The sequence below is a fragment of the Lycium ferocissimum genome, unplaced genomic scaffold (assembly GCF_029784015.1).
Source record: "Lycium ferocissimum isolate CSIRO_LF1 unplaced genomic scaffold, AGI_CSIRO_Lferr_CH_V1 ctg5404, whole genome shotgun sequence".
NCBI classification, from domain to species: Eukaryota; Viridiplantae; Streptophyta; class Magnoliopsida; order Solanales; family Solanaceae; genus Lycium; species Lycium ferocissimum.
In genome coordinates this window covers 66,816-88,221 of record NW_026725973.1, presented here as the reverse complement: position 1 = coordinate 88,221, position 21,406 = coordinate 66,816, and the positions used below count along the sequence as shown (strand labels likewise).

Genomic DNA, 21,406 nt, shown 5'->3' with positions numbered 1-21,406 from the left:
TTCCTAATGTCAACTTTCCCTATATCTTCAAGCAATCTTAATTCTCCGAAATCTCGAATGCAACTCATTTCAGTTTCTTTAATTACTGATCACTTTTCCCTCTAGGGTTCTTCCCTTAAATTAAGTTCAAATCATTCTAAAACTTCTCTTTGAAAGCATCTCATAATTGTTCATTCAATCATGACTTACCGAACATCCAGTTGTTACATTTTCCCTTCATTCTTTCTCCATAGCACAGACATTCAAACAATTCAATTTGTAAAATTTTCGACAGAGTTTCCTCTATACTTCTTACTGTCTCATTCCTGCACACAGCCCAGAAAACACATCCAATACCTCACAGGGTGATCACAAATACCCGTACCATCTCGCTGCAGTTCTTATATCAAAGTCTATCGATATCAATAAGGCAGGAAACATACCTTTTGGAATATCAACTTCAATTCTCATCAATTATCTCATAGCGACATAATCAAATATTTATCCACAATCAAAACATTTAGGGTTGGAGTCAAGGACAACACATCCTATAATTTAGCTCTACGGCACGATCTAAGATGAGAAGGAAGGGTCGATGGTTCCTAAATGCCCCACAGCCTCTTGTTTATAAGTGTGGCGGGCTTCACACCCATAAATAAGACTCTACTGGACACGGCTTTGCAGACAACCCCTAGGACGAACTGCTCTAATACCACTTGGTCACGACCCAAACCGAAGGGCCGCGACTGACACTCAAGACCCTACTCGGCTGAGCGCCCTACTATCTCTACGCTCATAAGTTACAATCTTGTGTGAACCTTTAAATTATGAAGTGACGCTTCCGTCAAGTAAAACATGAAAAACCTTTTAATAAAACTCGTTCACCAAGTCAGGGACTTCTCCCCTATCATTAATTTAGAAAAGAATTTGGTCATAATAAAATATTTAAAAAAATGCATATGAACACGTCAACCTACATGGCCGCTTTACACAACTGTCGACATCTCGACACACTATCCACAGGACACTGTCTGCAAAAGCCTCTACAAGGACCAAGTTACCATAACATAAGTTGAGACAGGGCCCCAACATACCCGTAATGCTTCTGACTCGAGGACATGCATAAGTACTCTGACTCGGCAACACTCCGAATAGAAATAGAGTTAGCCAATCCAGCTGATAGCCCGGGAACATCCTATGGCAAGTGTCCTCTACTCAACAGTCTACACCTGTGTGGCATGAAACACAGCGCCCCCAGGCAAAGGGACATCAGTACGAATAATGTATCGAGTATGTAAGGAAGAACTGAAACAATAAATCTCGATTCGAATGATAAAAAGAGTAACAGACTCAATCTGTACCTGTCACCAACACTGCGAATCATGTACGTGCATATGAACTTTCATCATGAGTGTGTGTATATATATATATATATATATATATATATATATATATATATATATATATATATATATATACCTTCCTCCTACTCGCGGCCCCTTCAAAGCATAATAGCATAATGGCCCCTTATCATAATCATCGTATACCCGGTGATCGGGTGATTTGCATATATAACGCCTTAGCCCTTTTCTCCTTCCCCATGAAATGATATCGTGCATGTATATAAGTATACAAATGCATGAAAATCTTTGGAAACCATCAAAAGACTGCCTTCGGAGCAACTTTAGTTCAAAACGGGAACTTGTTCCCTTTTTTTAAAAATGGGAACTTCTTCCCCTTTTCATTTGTCTCCTTCGAGACTCAAAAATCAAATGTGAAATGCATAGGAATAATAAAACCTTATGAATGTCCCCTTCGGGAATTAGACATCGTTATGAAATCGTACAACTTATGGATGCCCGCCGGGCTTAAGAAGTCAAGAAACTCAGGATATCCTACATCTAGGAGTGGATTCATTATGGACATCATTATGCTTTGCGCTTGTCATAGATCATGCCAAAAAGAAGGAAAGGATAGCCTTAACATACCTGGATAATCTCCTTCTCAATCCACAATAAAGCTTAACATAATCCTCTTGCGTCTACAACAAGTGAAATGATACCGTCATCAACAAACAGTGTCGCAACTATCATATCTTGCTAATATTATAACCTTTGAAAAATCGGGCAGCACCTCCCCTATTTATACTACATCCCAAAGACCACTAAGGGTGATCAAACAGCCCAACAACAACAACAACAATCAACAATAGCAATAAAAACATCATCAATACCAATAGGCTCCATAAAACATCCCACACGATGTTCTCCTAATTCATCAACCAATCACTAGACTTTACAAAGCTTTAACAACTAAATCTCCATGATACAATTCATAATATCCATGGTAAAGAATATTCTTACCTCAATCAAGGTTGGAAGAGCTTGACATCTTGTTTATCTTTGATAAATTCCTTTGCCCCGTCAAGATTTGGTGTTTGGCACAAGAATCACAAAACTCTATACGTTTTCCAAACCTCGTATATAGTCCCGTCACTTTAATCCGCCCACTAATTACCTCTCAATGTTTCTTGGGAGCTCTCATATATTTTTGGATGAAGAGGAGTGGAGAAAATGAAGTTTAGGGTCAGATTTTGCCCTTATATAGTGGATTAGAGTCGGTGGCACTGTAGCAGCTCGGTTACTGTATTAGCCCGGTTACTGTAGCAGTGTTTTTGCTCTGCCAGCCTAACTTGTAATATCCATAATTCTCTACTCCGATGTTGTATCGATGAGCGGTTTGTTGTGTTGGAAACTAGACACGACGAACTTTATTTTAGGCTTTTGAAACACCTTAAAACTCCTAATATACTAGGAGATATACCCCTCCAAAGTTGACTAAAAATCTGTCCAAAATTCTGCCAACTTTTTTCAAATTTTCGACAAACTTATTTTCCTCGATTTGCTTGGTCCTGGAATCTTCTGAAACTCTCCATACATGATATTTATCATTAATCATACTTGATAATAGTCATGTCCTTTGGTTCCAAGGTTGTCCTTCCCGGTTACGACGTACAAGATTGTAATTCATTCTTTACTCATACAATATACTTAATAATACTTCGTTCCTCATAATCCAAAGTTGTTTTTCTTAGCCATAGCTCGACATAATTACGTTCAAATTTAATAAGTGCTTCTTTAGAAGTACGGGGTGTAACAATAAATTTCACCCATTTCGCATGTCTCTTGTTTTGTTTGGATTGGCTCTTCAAATGCTTCAAGGATTCATGATCCGAACGAATCACAAATTCCTTGTGCCACAAATAATGTTGCCAATGGGTCAATACCCTCACAAGTACATACAACTCGTTGTCATAAGTAGAGTAGTTCAATGACGCCCCTTATAGCTTTTCATTAAAGTAAGCCAATGGCTTGCCTTCTTGTATCAATACCCTACCTATGCCAACCCCGGAAGCATCACACTCAACTTCAAAAGTTTTCTCAAAATTGGGTAATTGCAACAATGGTGACGAACTCAACATGGACTTTAATTCTTGAAATGCCTTCTCTTGCTCATCTCCCCAAACAAAATGAACATTCTTCTTTATCAATTCGGTCAAGGGAGAGGCAATTGTACTAAACCCCTTTACAAACCTTCTATAGAAACTTGCCAACCCATGGAAACTCCTCACATCGGTTGCATTTTTAGGAGTTGGCCAATTTCTAATAGACTCGACCTTTTCATCATCAACCTCCACACCATTTGAACTCACCACAAAACCCAAGAATACCACTTTATCAACACAAAAAGAACATTTCTTGAGATTAGCAAACAACCTCTCACGCAACAATACATCAAATACTTGCCTCAAATGGTCTACATGCTCCTCAATTGATTTGTTATACACAAAAATGTCATCAAAATAGACAACCACAAACTTATTGATAAAGGGTTTCAAGACATGGTTCATCAATCTCATAAATGTGCTAGGTGCATTGGTTAGGCCAAATGGCATGACAAGCCATTCATAGAGGCCAAAATTGATTTTGAAGGCCATTTTCCAATCATCACCGGGGTTCATTCAAATATGGTGATAGCCACTTCTAAGATCAACCTTCAAAAACACACTTGAGCCACAAAGCTCATCCAACATATCATCAAGCCTAGGAATGGGATGGCGATACTTTACCGTGATTTTGTTGACGGCTCTACAATCAATGCACATCCTCTAAGTGTCATCTTTCTTTAGAACAAGAATCACCGGAACGGCACATGGGCTAAGACTCTTCTTTACTAGAACCTTTTCAAGAAGCTCCTCAACTTGCCTTTGCAATTCTTTTGTTTCTTTCGGATTGCTCCTATAAGCCGGTTTGTTGGGAATTTGTGAACCCGGTACAAAGTCAATTTGATGTTCAATACCCCTCAATGGAGGTAATTCATTGGGCATTTCCTCCGGAAATAGCTCATCATATTCCTGCAAAAGAGAAGACACGCTACTAGGCAAAGTGCTAGTAGTTTGGTTAGTATGCAAAAGAAGATCTTTGTTTACAAGGTACACCATGAAGTGCCTCTCATCAACTCCCTTCAAATAATTTCTTGATTTTGCCAACATACACCTCTTGGATCCATCTTGAGATGATCCTTCTCCACCAATAGCCACCAAGGTTCCCTTATCATGCTTCTCCATTTCCTTATTTTGAACCCTCTCTCCGAGTTCCTTTATGATTCGATAATCTTCACTCACTTGATAGGGTGTAAATGGGGCAAGAGTGTACTTTCTACCCTCGAACACAAATGAATACTTTTTGGACCTCTCACTATGTTGCGCATCCCTATCAAATTGCCAAGGCCTCCCAAGCAAAAGATGACAATCTTGCATAGGTACCACATCACACAAGATTTTATCTTGATACCTTCCAATGCTAAATTTAATAACGGCTTGCTTGGTTACCCTCATTTCACGACACTCATTGAACCATTGAAGGTTGTAAGGACTAGAACCAAGAATTGGCTCACCGTATTTGTACAACTTCCGCCATCAATAATCAACGAACACACCTTGTCCACTATTTTGTATCTAGCATGAAATAGATTCTCCCTTTGATCACTCTCCTCTCTAGCTAATGCACCCATGGCTCTCCTAGCTACAATGGCAAAGTTTAATCTCTCCTCCATTCTTTCTTCAACATCACCTTCGGAATCACCCTCATGCTCACTCGTTTCTACCTCATTATCATTACTAAACCCGCCCTCATCACGCACAACCATAATAGTCTTTCTATTGGGACATTCACGTGTAATGTGTCATCTACCTTGACATTTGAAACATTGAATGGTAGATGGACGAGGATCGTTAGGTTTAGCGTTGTTACCTCTTTTAGCCTTATCATCTCCTTTGGCCTTGTAGTCCAACTTGGCTTGCGGTGCTTGAGTGGTGGTCTTGGGCTTCTCCCAAGTGGAAGTTTCCACTTATCTTTACCTTTGTTCCATGTTGAAGATGTGGTGTTCTTTGCCTTGTAAGCTCTCTCTTCCTTCAAATCCACTTCAACCTTAGACGCATCATGAAACGCTTCCTCTAGACTCCTATAAGTTTGTAGCCTCATAGGTTTGGAGATCTCCTAATTTAAGTTAGCCACAAATCTTATGAGAGTGTATTTCAAGTGCTCCTCTATTTTGGACTTCATCCTCAAATTTTCAAACTCATCAAAGTACTCCTCAACACTTTTGGAGCCTTGCTTCAATATGTATACCTTCTTAAGGACTTCTTGATAGTAGGTAGGAGGCAAATACCTCGTCTCTATGAGCACAATCAAGTTATTCCACGTAGGAAGTTCAAAGATACGTTGTTGAGCTCTTTCTAGCTTCTTGGATTCCCACCAAGTTGATGCGTATCCCTCAAATTCAGTGAGGGCATACCTTGTCTTCAAAGCCTCCGACACATTGTTGGTAAGGAATATCCTCTCACTTTGCAATTTTCATTCAAGGAACTCCTCCGGATCACTACTCCCCGTGAACTTGGGAAGCGTGACCTTGATGGTATTCAAGTTCCGGTCATTGTCTCCACGAAACTCATTGCCTTGCCATCTCCCTTGGTCTACATGTCCTTAGAAATGAGCATCATGGCCTTGGAACCTAGAAAATCCACCTTGCCTTCTTCTACCCCAGTTGTTCATCTCTCCACGTCTTTCTCCTTAATAATTCTCATCCCACCACCTTTCTTGTTGCATCTTCTCATACTCCACGTCATCCAACGGGTCTTGGTATTGGTTTTGGTAGGGATCTTGACGTTGTTGGTTTTGTGGAGGTGCTTGTGGTAGTGTATTTTGTGGGGTTCTTTGTGGTATTTGCTCGTTTTGATTGGTTTGGTAGGCTTGGGGATAAGTTTGTCGATTAGTGTTTTGGAAGGCGGGTGGTGGGTTTTGTGGAACTGTTTAGGTAGGTGAGGAGGTGGTTGGGGAATAGCATAAGGCATGTACTTCCCCGGGTGTAAGTGTCGGGGTAGTCTCCGCATTTTTACCCAAATCCCCTTCAACTTGAGTGCGGGGAGTGCTCGCTCTACTTGAACTCTCCAAATTCCCTATCCTCCCTTCTATCCCTATTACCTTCGATGACAACTCTGTTAATTGCTTAAGCATCATGTTCAAGGTATTTGGATCCGCCACTTCTTGAGTATGATCTCCTTGATTAGACATTATGACCTGCAAAACTATCAACAATGTTAGTAGTAAATCCTCACGTCACTCGTAATGAACTCTCAATCTTACAACACTCCGTGCTCTTTCAAAGTTGTTGATGAATCGCGTAACCAATCAAATTCACACGGTTGCTTATACTTTGTGGAAGAATGGATTCTTGTTTAGATGAAAGAAGGACAACTCAAAAACAAACGTACTTGAACCAAGAAATTGTCAACGAAGTTAAAAGAGAAAAGCTAGAAAGAAATTGGCACGAAATGAAATTCGGATGCAAGAACTAATTAGCAACTAATAAGATCGATTACTAGTTGTTAAATAGTTGTAAGAATCAAAGAAAAGAAGTTAGGAAAGAATCAAACCGTTTTTTGACACTTAGAAAAAATTTCTGATGGTCGTGTGCTAGCTGTGTGTCGCGTAACCAACGCACAAAACACCTCTCTCTGAATCTAACACTGAGAAAAAAAATTGGAATTTTCTGAGTCATGCGATGGTCGTGCGTCGCGGAACCAGTGCACACAATACCCCTCTATGAATATGTGCACCACGCCCCTGCAGAGAATCAGAAAAAGTCAAAAAAATTTGCCCCACGTGCGACGCACATGCAGCGCGTGACCGCCTTGTTCGTTGGTCATGCGACGCGAGGCCAAAACACGAGCACCTATACTTTATTTTCTCGAACTTTGTGCTGATTATTCTGATTTTTTATGTTGTGGGACCCCTCCAAACTTAGTATTTTCCCCTTTTGGACCTGTTTAACACCTTTTGACCCTTTGATTAAAATTTTGAAGATCAAACACCCTTCTTAGGTCACCTTCTTCCTTTGAAGATATGAACAACCTCAAGAACATAAGAACAATTTAAAAATTCAACTACTTTCAATTCAACTTGGAATTCGCTCAAATTTCAGATCTAAGCTCCCTTTGATATGGAGAACAAAGACCACTAGGTTTTAGCCTTCAATTTCAACCGAATCACAAGACCCACTTTTCAATTTCTTGAGTTATTCAAAACTTCAAAGCTCAACAATGGTGATTCACTCCAAACATAACCAAATAGCTCGCAACTTCGGATTTAAAGGTTGTTGATAGTAACAAACTCAATTCTAACCTCAAATCTAACAACAAAACAACATTACCATGATTTTCGAATTTTTTTGTATTTTCATTTTTTTTTTTACTTTCCTAGATCAAGGATTGAAGAATCAATGGAATGATCCCTCTATCTTGCTCTGATACCAAATGATAGAATCCTAATTGAAACTCTAAGAAATTCAAAAATAACAAAAAGAAAATAAAAGGATAGATGAAGAATTGGGGTGAGAAGATGAGAAGATAGGAGTTAGACCCACTTAGTAATAAATTCTATAGGAAAATTTAGGTATTCTAAACCTAAACCCTCCTAATTGGAATCCAACCAAGGAACCTAAACTATTTGAATTCAATGAATTACCCAAATGAAATCCACAAATGAGCAACACACTATGAATCCAATGGAAATGCAATTCAATTAGCAACTAAGAAATCACACTTAGAAGCAACCAAACAATCTATATTAAGATAACTAAACAATCTCTCAAAATGAGTTTTTCATCAATATTCAAGCTAAGGATGAAATGAAGGCTAAGTGTCATATTTATACTAAGACTCTTACAACAAAGGCCCTAAAGTGGCTCTTTGCAAAATTACCCAACATGGGCCTTCATTTGCATCCAATGTCCCTTTACTTGCAATTATGGCCTCCATTTGCAATCTTAACCTTGAATTAGATTCTTAGCCAAGATTTGCACCCTTTAGCCATATTTGCGGTCCTAGCCACTTTGTGTCGCGACCTCTTTATGGTCTTCCCAAGCTATCTCCCAAATGTTGTAGACTCTTGAATTCCTATCCTCAAGCTTTTCCAACGCTCCTCTTCTCATGAACATGGCTTGGAGTACTTGGAGCTCCTTTGCTTAGCTACGTGTGAAAGGTCTTGAAGGACTTTTGCCAATTGGGTTCATATCAGGTTAGCTAATGTCGTCGTTGTGCCGAAGAAAGATAATAAATTTAGAATGTGTGTTAATTATAAAGATCTGAACAAAGCATGCCCGAAGGATTCATTCCCTATGCCTCACATTGATCGAATGATCGATGCGATGGCCGGGCATGAGATGTTAAGTTTTCTCGATGCCAACTCTGGGTACAACCAGATTCGGAAGGACCCAGAGGATCAAGAGAAAACTTCTTTTACAACCCGATATGGGACCTATTGCTACAATGTAATGCCGCTCAGATTAAAAAATGCTGGAGGAACTTACCAACGCCTAGTTAACCGAATGTTCGAAGAACAGATAGGTAAGATAATGGAGGTTTATATTGATGACATGCTAGTTAAGTCCCTGAAAACAGAGGACCATTTAAAGAATTTGCAGGATACCTTCGATATACTTCACAAGTACAACATGAGGCTAAACCCAAAGAAGTGTGCCTTCGGAGTAAGATCAGGTAAGTTTTTGGGCTTCATAGTGTCGAACCGAGGGATTGAAATCAACCCGAATAAAATCAAAGCCATTGAAGACATCGAAGTAGTGAACAATGTGAGGGCAGTGCAAAGGTTGATCGAAAAAATAGCAGCTCTGAGCCGTTTCATTTCGAGGTCTTCAGATAAAAGTCACCATTTCTTTTCATTGCTAAGAAAGAAGAATGACTTCGTGTGGACACTGGAGTGTCAGAAAGACTTGGAAGATCTAAAGCGGTACCTGTCGAGTCCTTCCTTGCTGCACACACGAAGGCAGATGAACAATTGTTCTTGTATCTGGCAATATCCCAGGTTGTGGTAAGTGGGGTTTTGGTCCGATAAGAAGGAGGTACGCAATTCCCTATCTATTATGTAAGTAGGACATTAGGAGATGCGGAGACTCGTTATCCTCACCTCTAAAAATTAGCCTTGGTAAGTGCTTCAAGGAAGCTAAAACCTTATTTCCAATGTCACCCCATATGTGTAGTAACTACTTACTCGTTAAAAAATGTCATGCATAAGTTGTAACTGTCAGGTAGGTTGACTAAATGGGCCGTGGAAATAAGCGGTTATGGTATCGAGTATAGACCTAGAACGGCTATTAAATCCCAAATTTAGCCGACTTCATAGCGAAATTTACCCCCGCAATGGTTCCCGAGGTAGAAAAAGAGATTTTGTTAACCTCGGGAAAAACCTAAGGGATCTGGACCCTGTATACGAACAGTGCATCGAACGTAAAAGGGTCCGAATTAGGGATTGTTCTTAAGGCCCCCGCAGGCGACATTATTCGACAATCAATCAGGACTTTAAAATTGACTAACAATGAAGCCGAGTATGAGGCTATGATTGCAGGTTTGGAACTGGCCCAAAGCTTAGGGGCTAAAGTCATCAAAGCAAAATGCAACTCCCTTCTAGTCGTAAATCAAGTCAACGGTGTTTTCGAGGTCAAAGATGAGAGAATGCAGAAATACTTGGAAAAAATTCATGTAATCTTACACCAGTTCAGAGAATGGACTATGCAGCATGTACCGACGGAACATAACAATGAAGCGGATGCATTGGCCAACTTAGGTTCGTCGATAGAAGCGGAGGAATTCAATTCTGGTATGGTCGTACAGTTGATGAACTCGGCAGTAGAAAATGGTTACACCGAGGTAAATACGATGAGCTTGACATAGTCACAATAAATACATAGACTACTTACAAGAAAGGAAGCCCCCAACCGACCCTAAGGAATCAAGGTCCCTTCGAACCAAAGCTGTGAGATTTTGCTTGGTCGATGACTAGTTGTATCGACGATCTTTCTACGGACCTTTGGCTAAATACTTGGGACCCAGAGAAACAGATTATGTGATACGTAAGATCCACGAAGGACCTGCGGTAATCATTCAGGAGCCAAAGCTTTGGTCTGACAGATAATCAGAGCAGGGTATTACTGGAACCGAATGGAGGAGACGCAAAAAAATTTATCTGAAAATTTGATGGATGCCAAAGGCACGCGCCGATAATACACCAGCCGGGAGAGTTGCTTTATCCGGTCTTATCCCCGTGGCCATTCATGAATTGGGGGATGGACATTGTTGGTCCTTTGCCATAGGCTCCAGGTAAGTTTCGATTCATTTTGTTTATGACTGACTATTTTTTCAAATGGGTTGAAGCACAAGACTTCGAGAAAGTCAGAGAAAAGGAGGTCATTAACTTTATTTGGGATCATATCATTTGTCGATTCGGCATTCCTGCCGAGATAACTTGCGACAACGGTTCACAATTCTTTGGCAATAAGGTTAATGTTTCCTCGAAGGATTGAAAATCAAAAAGATTTTGTCAACTCCATATCACCCGAGTGCAAACGGATAGGCGGAGTCAACAAATAAGACCATAATTCAAAATCTAAGAAAGCAGCTAGAGTCATCAAAGCACAAGTGGAAGGAAGTTTTGCCGGAGGTACTATGGGCCTACAGAATGACAACAAAGTCAAGCACTGGAGAAACACTATTTTCTCTAGTTTATGGGGCTGAGGCATTAATTCCTGTAGAAGTTGGGGAACCGAGCCTAAGGTTCAGGTATGCGACAAACCAGTCAAATGAAGAGGCTATGGCCGTGAAGCTTGACTTAACGGACGAACTATGCGAGAACGCACTGGTTAGTTTAGCAGCTCAAAAAAAAAGATAAAGAGATATTACAATCGAAGAACGAACCTTCAGCATTTCCAAGTTGGGGACTTAGTGCTTCGGAAAATTACCCTGCACACTAAGAACCCTGACGATGGAAAGCTAGGTCCAAACTGGGAAGGACCGTATAAGATAACCCGGAATAGTAAAGGATTATATCAATTGGAAACCGGAGACGGCCAACAGCTGCACAACAACTGGAACATAGCACACTTGAAGAAATATTATTGCTAAGGTACGGTCTACTAACCCTTTCTGAATTTCAGTTATTCTTACCTTTTTTCCTTGCAGGGTTAAACCGGAGTAAATTTAGAGATATTAGAGTTAGGTCTGAAAACACATGTTGCACTCTTTTTCTTAGCTCAGTTTTATCCCAAAGTGGGTTTTCCAGCAAGGTTTTTAAAGAGGTAACAAGTACAACATGTTACGTTAATACTAGGGACTGGGTATTCAACAACATCGATTTTCTATAGTGTTTCTCCGCTCATGCTTCACGAACAAACACTAAGGGGCTATGATACCCTCGTCAGGAACAACCGGAGGAAGCTCAAAGAAGCGAAGTAGGAAGTAAGGCCAAAGTTGAAACAATTTTTGTTTTCTTTTGTATTGACCGAGCCTTCTGCATTAGGTTTCGTTGTAACGGCCAAACGATCAAATGAATCGTACCCAGATAGTGTTTTGCTACGGCAAAAGCAGAAGAGGTCAGATGAAGTCCTTAGTTTTTTGTACGAAACAAATATTTGAAATATGAAGAAAAATACTTCGGTAAAAGTACGCTTCAAATATCCTTTTATGAACATTACTCTCAACTGGGGACTGCCGTCACAAAATAGACAAAGGCACTAAGGTTATAATTAACCGAGCCCAACTTACAAAGAATTCAAACAGTCGGATGAGGGTTGAATAATTAAAGACCTCGACTTAAAATGCCCGAGGTGATTCGAAGGCGTCTGAAGTCACAAAGCATAAAAAGGCTCCAGCGGACAAGCCATCAATAAGTTATCGGTCAAACAAGAACCGGTTAAAGTAAAGGCCAAAACTCAAAAGTTAAGTTGGCTCGATTTTCTAAGACAAAAAAATTGTGAAGGGTTTAAGGTCGAGCCTCAGCCATTTTTTACGAAACAATATCAAATACGGAACAATATTATAAAATCTATCCAACATAAAAGAACTGTTAGAAGTTTCACATGACTAAGTGTCAGAAATGATCAGAAGAAATACTGGCAAAAGGAAAGCCCATACAAATTTTATATAGCATAAAGGGCCGATGCTTTACACTTGCGAAAATCACAAAGATAAAAAACAAAAAAATGGTCCTATGAGCCCTATTTACTCTGTCGAAGAAGAACCCGAGTCATTAGAGCCGGACCCTTCAGGGTCTTCCTCGGAGCTATCTTCGAGTGCTTTCTTGGCTCTATCCTCGATCGTCTTTGCCCCAGCTATCCGAGCAGGGATATCCTTAATGCCTCGGTGAATCGCCTCGAGTGTAGACCTTCGAGAATTCCACTTCTCATATTCAACTAGAAGGGTGGATCGAGCCTCGGTAGCCACTATTTCTTCATGGGCTTCCTTCAGGTCGGCCTAAGCCTTTTTCAATTTTTCCTCCAACTCTAATCTCATATCACTCAAAGCGATCCGAACATCGTTAGCAGCAACTAGCTCGGCCTGAAGCGAATCATTGTCTCGGATAGCTGCCTCAAGGTCACTCTTCAATTTCTCATTTGTCCGGGCTCGAGACTCGGCCTTCTCTTGGGCAAGCTTTAAGGTTTCTTTCTCAGTGGCCCTTTCGACTTCGAGCTGCCTGAACTTCTGCTCCATCTTTGCGGCCTCGACCTTAACCTAATCAAGTTCCTGCCTCAATCGGGTGACAGTGGCCTCTAACCCACCTCAGGTGAAGTGTCCCCTGTAACGTCGATCAACTCGACGGCCTTTATGGGAACCGGGGCTTGGATATATTCGACTATAGGGGGAAAGGGATCTCGGTTTCCCTATCAGTGGCTGAGCTCGGTATATCAGCTGCAGTACCCCCCCCCCCCTCCGGGACCTCCACTGAAGCTGTCTCAGCCCCAGTAGCAGCAGGGCTCGATGTGATTTTTACAATCCAAACATCGTCCTCGGGATCATCCCTCAGGCCTCGAGCTTCGGATGAACCTACAGCATCCTTCGAGCTCTTCTTTCTTTTCTGACCCCTAGACTTAGGTTTTTTCTTCTTCTTTTCAGCCTTGGCAATGAGCCATGCTGATCCCGACATATCAAAATCTGAACCCGATGTGGCGGGCTCATCCACTGGTGCGGCCCATAGGGCCGAAGAGCCTCTGCCCAAACCTGGGATATCGAAGGATTAAATCAGAGTAAAGTTGAACGAAAGAGAATAACAAGAACTAAGGGAAGAAAAAGATACCGTGATTCTGTGTTGTCCATTGGTCACGTGACAGATCTCTCCATGTCCGCTCTTCATGAGGGTGTTGGCCGATAATTTTTTCAATCCACCTGGCAAATTCGGGAATCACATCCAGAAGCCATGCATCAGCTGAAACATTGGAAAAAGTTAGGAGAAGTGCTCAAAGACACGTAAAAGGGAGATAAGCCCATAAAACTTACGTTTGTCATTCCACCTTTCGGGGAAAGGCATGTAATTCGCTGGTATAATGTCCTTGGTCTTAACCCGAACAAAATGCTCGTACCAGCCCCGATCCATGTTCTCATCGACACAGGAAAGAATGGGGTTCCTTCCTCGTTTGGAGAATTTTATAACACCGCCGCGGAAGATCCTCGGGCAATATAACCGAATCAGATAGTGCAAGGTGAAGTTGATTTTGGCATTATCAACCAAAAGACGGAGGCAGGCCACGATCCTCCAAACATTCGGGCCTATTTGACCAAGGCATACTTTATATGTCTGGCACATTCCAAGGATAACGGGATCTATTGGAGGGTTAAGCTTGAAGGTGAAAAGATATGTATAAACATATGAAAACCCCTCCTTAAAATCGGTAATTAATTCATCATCACCAGGAACAAAAATCTCTATTGGGGGGGGGGGAGGGGAGGGGAGGGAAGGAGGGGGTTATCCCAGCCATATTTTGTTCGGACTCGAGGAAGGTGCTTCTCTTTAATCGAGGATGGGTAACGTCTCACGTCAAAACCCCGATCATATTTCTTTATGGCCGTTTCGATGGCGAATTCGTGGTTGAAATTGTATTTCGAGGGGATTATGTCTTTGGCCGTGGGTTCGAAGGAACTAGTTTGTGCTTTGTGACCGGGTATGGCTACAGGTTCGGTAACCGGAGAAGAAACCAAAGGAACATTTTTGGAAGTAGATTCGGTATCCGTTGCCATTTCTTGAGTTTGGATGATTCGAGTATGAAGATATGAAGATTTGAAGGCTAAAAATATGAAGATATGAAGATTTGAAGGCTAAAAATATAAAGATATGAAGATTTGAAGATGAACAAATGAAGTTAAGGAGGGTTAAAGAAGATTTTCCAGAAAATGAAGAAGATTTTGGGACCTCGAATGAATTTTTTCAACAACTTTAAGAAGACACAGAATTTCGGAACAAAGATTCAAAGGGAAGCAAGAACGGGGCAAGGTAAATGATCTGATTGGGAGATGAAGAATGAAGAAAGGAAGTGAAGGGTGAAAAGTAAAAAATGAAATCACTATAATGCATTATATAGAGAAAGTTTTGAGGCGGTTACCGAAGTCGGCCAACCAGTAGAAGACACGTGGCCGAAGTCAAAAAGACGTGACATGAAGGGACGTTTCGTTTCCCCCCTGTTTTCAAAGTAGAGACTTACTACGAAAGTCACCGAAGCAATCGTTCCACTTCCCTTCACTTCGACGAAACTTCGATCCGAGAAGTGTGGGGACTATCTGTATACGGTAAAAACCAAAGTAATTTGTATTCGGTAAGAACCGGGATAAATTTTATAGCTGTCCGGTACGAGATCGAGAAAGAATAAGGTCATTAGTCATCAAAGGGAACGAGGACCGAGGGGTCATGAGTTTATTCAACGCAGTATCAAAACTGAGGGTATGTTGATGGGCATAGAAAACTCGAGCCTGAAGCGAATACACTCAACATAGGCTCGAAGATCCGTTATGTTCCAGGCCACGCGTCATCTGACCGTTCCGCCATTTGCGCTGACAACAGTACGGGTGTCAGAATGACCGTACAGACTCCGCCATATCCATTTTAAGGTTTTTTCTAGAAAGGCTTTTCTTAAATTGTACTAAGGCCCATCTATTTTTAGCTATAAATAGGGGTGTATCCCCTTCTTTTTCAGGTTAGCTTTTTCATTATTCTTCACACTTGTAATCTGAAAAGGTGGCAGTGGAATTCTCTTAAGTGATTGGCTCGGTTAAAGAAGACAATCTCCTAAACCGGACCAGTTCTCAGAGCTTACAAACTTGGCTTCTTAAGTTTTCTTTACTATCTTTTATCAATACATTATCATTTCCTTGTTATTGCCTTACGCTATAAATTGATCTAACCACATATTTTATCAACCACTTACAAATTTAATTGTTATCCATTTTCGAGGGTAAACAATGATCTTCATGTATCTTTTGTGTAATACATCGACTTTAGATTCAATTGTTTGAAATCAAAATGTGGGTTTTATTCCTCTTTTGTTGGATTTGTATACCAGGACGCGCATCATTTCATAAATTATCAAAGTTAATGTGATGTTTGGAGCTTTACTTATCTGTATTAGAAGTTTTTAGAATTTTACTTTTGCATTATGTTTATTCATGGGTTAACTTAGATTAATTTCCATATCATAATAAAACGAATATTTCAACTTGTAATATATTTCATACCGCATAAATATTAAAATGCTAAAATATGGAAGCATTTGATCCTGTCATACTCCAACAAAAGTCTGCAAACTTTTAAAGTTAGAGGCTTCCATTTCCTTGTCCATCGAACTGCCAATTTGAGCTGCAAAGCTGAGAAATCACATCAGGAAAGGGAACAAAACAGATTCTTGGAGATCGCATGTGTTTGGAATAGAAGGGAAAAAAAGATACTCCCTCCGGATCAAAAAAAGAGTCCACTTGGCCATTGCACACCCCTTAAAAAAATACTAACTCCTAGACAAAAATAGACAATTTGACTAAACTACTCCTAATTAAATAGGCATTGGGATTTGATCATATAACACTTAATAGGGGCAAATATGGAAAAACAAGATTTATTCTTTCTTGATTTGCTAAGTAAAATCTTTTTTTGATCCAAAAAAAAAAATGGCTAAGTGAACTTTTTTTTTTTAATCCGGAGGGAGTATTATATTAAACTTGATTGTGATAAAAAGAGAAGACAACTTTTTGGTTTATAATTCACGTGAATTGTGAGGAAAATTAGGTAATGAATTTAAGACTCTTTCCTTCCTTACTTGTGAATGTAGACATTTCTTGGTTCATTTACATTTGAAATAATTGCTGGATATATTGAATTAAGATGCATGTGTGACGAGATGCACTCGTAACGCACGCAGAAACTAATTTTATTAAATATACTTGAAATATCTTATTAAAATTGAACTTTAGACCATTAATTTCATTGAGCCTCCTTTACAAAATCATTATTGTAAAATTTATGTTCGGCATGGAAAAAGGAAGTTTGTTTAATATGTGTTACTTAAAAAAAAAAAAAAAGGGTTTTTACAGATCCAAAAAACAGATTAATTAAGTCAATTTGATAGGCTAAAAGCAAAGGCAAATTCATGTTGCTTCAAACATGTGGATCAACCAGTTGAAAAACTTGAATTCCCCAATCAACTAATTAATTAATTCCTCTTGCAATTTTTCTTTTAAAATTGGGGGAGGGATTACAAGTTGAGGAATCGAACCCTTACCAACAAGGTAAAAGTTCAGGTATTCAATCAGCTGAGCTACTAACATTCCCCTTTCCCATTATGACTCTCCTTATGGGAATTCATGACATGACTCTCATTCTACAAAGAACAAGGAGCCTGAATTGTAGACTTCTCATTCTTTATATACTCTCTCCGTTTCAAAATAAGTGTTGTTTTAGCAACAACAAAAAAAGTTATCCTAAATTAACAGTCACTTTAGTAATTCAATACAAAAATTAGTACTCTCTCTGCCCCAATTTATATGAGGGGGTTCAGAGTACAAGGATCAAAGCAGTTAATCATTGACTCAATTTCAAACATAGATTCTTCGACCACTTTCTAATAAAATTTACATATTTTAAAACTATATAAAATGTACTATAAGTCTGCATTATTAGTAATTCACAATATATGAAAAGAGTTAGAGAAAATCGCAATCAAAGAAAGAGTTGTTTGACTCCCTAAATAGTAAAACCCTCATATAAATTGGGACGGAGGGATTTTTCTTTCATATATACCCTGATATTGAAAAACGACTTCTTCTTAATAGTGCTCAATTCTCAAGAAAACATCTAACAAATAGGGGGAATTTAGTAAAGTATACATTAGATTTATTGATTTCTTAATGAATGTGAAGTGGGCTATAGCAAAACTTATTTTGGGATGGCGGGAGTAAAATACCCCTAATATGCAAAACATTTACCCGCCCATGCCTCTTCCTAAACTAATTTCTCTTTTACCCAGCTGACCAAAAATATTTACCGGAGTACCCCATCGCCCAAAACCCTTCCTCCATGAATAACATCTCATTATATTTATACACCATGACGGTATCATGGAAGATTAAGACAGTGTCTTATTGAAGGACTGAAGCAGTCCTCCATGATACCATCTCAGTATATGGTATATATCATGATGATATCATGGAAGACTTAGGAGTATCTCATTGAAGGATTGAAGCGGTCATCCATGATATCATCTCACTATGTGTATATAATATGATGACATCATAGAAGTTTCTTTTAAAGAAAGTGTTTTTTGAATAAATGAACATGATACTCTGTCAGTATATTATATATATACCACATTGGTTTCATAGAGAGCTGATAAATGTTTTTGAAGAAATGAAAAAAGTCCTATGTGATACCATCATGGTATATAAGAGAGACAGGGTGATACCATGTTGGTATCATAATTTTGGGGGCATTTCGGATAAATGATTTTGAGGACATGAAAGTAAGATGCTATGGGCGGTTAAGTATTTTATTTTCAGGGGACATCGACGTTTTTTCCCCAAAATATTATCGGACAAGTTTAAAAGGATAAAAAAACTTGCGTTTTGAAATAAACACATGCTTATAAGACCCCCTAATAGAGCAGACACTCTAATTAACTATATATTACAATTGTTTCACTAATATCACATTGAATTTATCACTATGAAGCCGAAAGTAATGAACCAAGATGCATGCATTTCTTCGATAAATTAGAAGTTAATACGTCAGAACCCGACGTACGGTAAAACTCCATTGCTCTAAAAAGTACAGACCCATTAAAAATGATATACACTTTATTCTAATTCCTTGAAATTATTGAAACTTGTATCTCTAATTCCTTTCTCGGTGGACTGCATCTTATGTATCGTGTGCATGTTAATACAGCCATTTTTCATGTAAATTGTTGTTCCTTCACCCATTCACAGTATCCATTCATTTTTTTTTGCGCGGATTGTCCTTATTTTGGGATGGTCTTTTATTTTCGTCCTTCAAAAATGCCGGTCTTATTTGTCATTCGTTCAAAAATGTGGCCGAAAATACTCCGAGGTTCTGGGTTCGAACCCCCGCTCAAAAAAAAAAAAAAAACTTCGCAAGGCAAGGCTTAACAAAAAGTCTGCCGTCTCCAGCAGACTTTTAGTTATGCCTTAAGGCAAAGTTTTCCGCAAAGCCTTGCCTCGGGACTTTTAGTTTTTATTTTTATTACTAAGTTAGAGTTCGAACCCAGAATCTCGGGATATTTTAGGCGATGGACAAAAATCAAAAGACCAGCAATTTGAGGGGCAAAAATTAAAGACCACCCCCAACAAAGGACAATCGTGCAAATTGCCCGTATGCATTTAAGAAAGGGCAAAAAACCTATATATACATAGTAAGGGGGTATATTTACAAAACATGACGATACTTTTCAGTTTATAAAATATATCAATAGATTTCTTATAAAATCTATATGAATCAGGTAAATTAAAAAGAAGCAAATAAAACACAATAAATAACATAAGGAAATTCCTTCCCTTGTTTTATCCACTTTTCTCTTCCCATTCAAAATTAAGAGATATTGTTCCATGATTTTCTCCAAGTTTTGCTTCCTTATTTTATCCACTTTTCTCTCCCATTCAAAATTAAGAGCTATTGTTTGTCATAAAATTATGAGAAAGTATATATGTATAATAAATTCTCTAATTGATACAAACCAGATTCCATACACATTTCATGCACATCATTTTTCAACATTTTTAAGACTAATTTATGTCGAATTTATTCGCATTTCATACACATTGTGACACATATATCTCAAAAATGATATATAGCAAATTCCATACACATTTCATACATATATTAGTTTTCAACTTTTTTTAAAAACTACAGTATATATAATTTATACAGATTTCATACACACAATGATCACACATATTTCAAAACAATACAAAACAATTTTTATATACAATTAATACACAGGTCAGTAGTCAAAAAAATTCTATTATTAATGTATAAATAATTTATACACATTTCATACACACAATTACAAGACATCTCATACACACATTTCAACTTTTTTGCATGCTGCATTTTTTTTTCATTAAACACATCATCACTCCCAGTATCCCGTTGCTTAAATTCATAATATTTTCTACTCATTATTTCCCACAAACAAAAGCCGAAGCACAACTAAAATCTAACAATGTAGGACTGGAAAACAAAGATTAATATACAAAAATGATGATAAACAATAACAATGGTGAAATATTGGTTTGAAAATTGTGAGTTGAAAATACAGAGAATTACTCGTCGATGAAGCTAAAATCGTATCATATTAGGAGAGAAGCTGAATTTTAGGTCTGAAAATGACGTTTATCAACAACTATAGCGGGGGGGGGGGGGGGGGGGGGGGGGGGCGGGAGAAATCTTTAAAAAGAAGAAGCTAATTGGTAATCATTCTAAAATTAAGCCCACATTTAAAAAATCCGATTCTCTTCCTGAAAAAAGCCCAAAATAGTGAATATTCCATTAAGCCCAAATCTAGTATACTTTGTAATTTTGTTAATATGTTTTGTAAAGAAAAAATATCCTTATGTTTTGTAATATAGAGTCTTAAGTAGTATGACCAGTTCCAAACAAATTATAAAGTTACTCTACTAATGTTTAAAACACAAATAAATCCCATTCCGGATGATATTCCACAACAAAGAAACAAAAAGGACTTTAGGAAACGGACCTTTACTAATTATGAAAAACTTTGCAACAAAAGGTGAAAGTTCTAAATGCAACCAAAATAAGCATAATTTGCCTTAGCACCAAAACATGAAGGTTGTGCCAGTTGCTGCACTGACTCATCATTTCTTGTTCGAAGACCAAAAGAAGCACACAATAACGTCTCTTTCTTACTTCTGAAAACCCTTTCATTCATTATAGTACTCTACTGACTTCTTCACAATGTAAAAGTTCTTGCTGACCGTTGATGAGTTCGATGGTTGGTTTGGGGTGTTTGTAGGCAATCGATATTTTATCCTTTTTTAAGAAAAGAAAGTATAAGTAGGGTATTTAAATTATTTAGGAGGGTATTTACTTAATTTAACATTTAAGTTGGGGGTTTCCTGTTTCTAATATATATACTAGTTTCTATGTATGTATGCCTGGCATGTAATACCTTAGAATGACGAGCAAAGATAAAATAAACAGAAAGGTATACTACAACAACAACCACAACAAGCCTAGTGTAATCCCACAAGTGGGGTCCACGGTAGGATACACACAAACGTTACTCCTACCTTTGCAGGGTAGAGAGGTTGTTTTAGATACACTTAGCTCAAAAGAAGTGTAATCAAAGAAGGAAACATTAACAAGAAGAAGCAAGATAAACAAAACAAATGAACTAATAGATAGTAGTAAAAGAAGAATAAGATAGAATGCGAACATTAAATAATATTGCTAAATAAGGAGAAGAGGAGGCTAGCCCCGCGTCTCTCCCAATAAAAAGTGCTACAACACTC

At 38.6% G+C, this 21,406-nt stretch overlaps 1 protein-coding gene across 1 annotated transcript; it reads right to left on the bottom strand.

The window, feature by feature from the left end:
• Positions 1–4,147: 4,147 nt before the first annotated feature.
• Positions 4,148–4,876, bottom strand: LOC132044895 (uncharacterized). The gene has a single exon (XM_059435430.1). The coding sequence runs from the start codon at positions 4,874–4,876 to the stop codon at positions 4,148–4,150; it is 729 nt and encodes a 242-aa protein (XP_059291413.1).
• Positions 4,877–21,406: the final 16,530 nt, after the last annotated feature.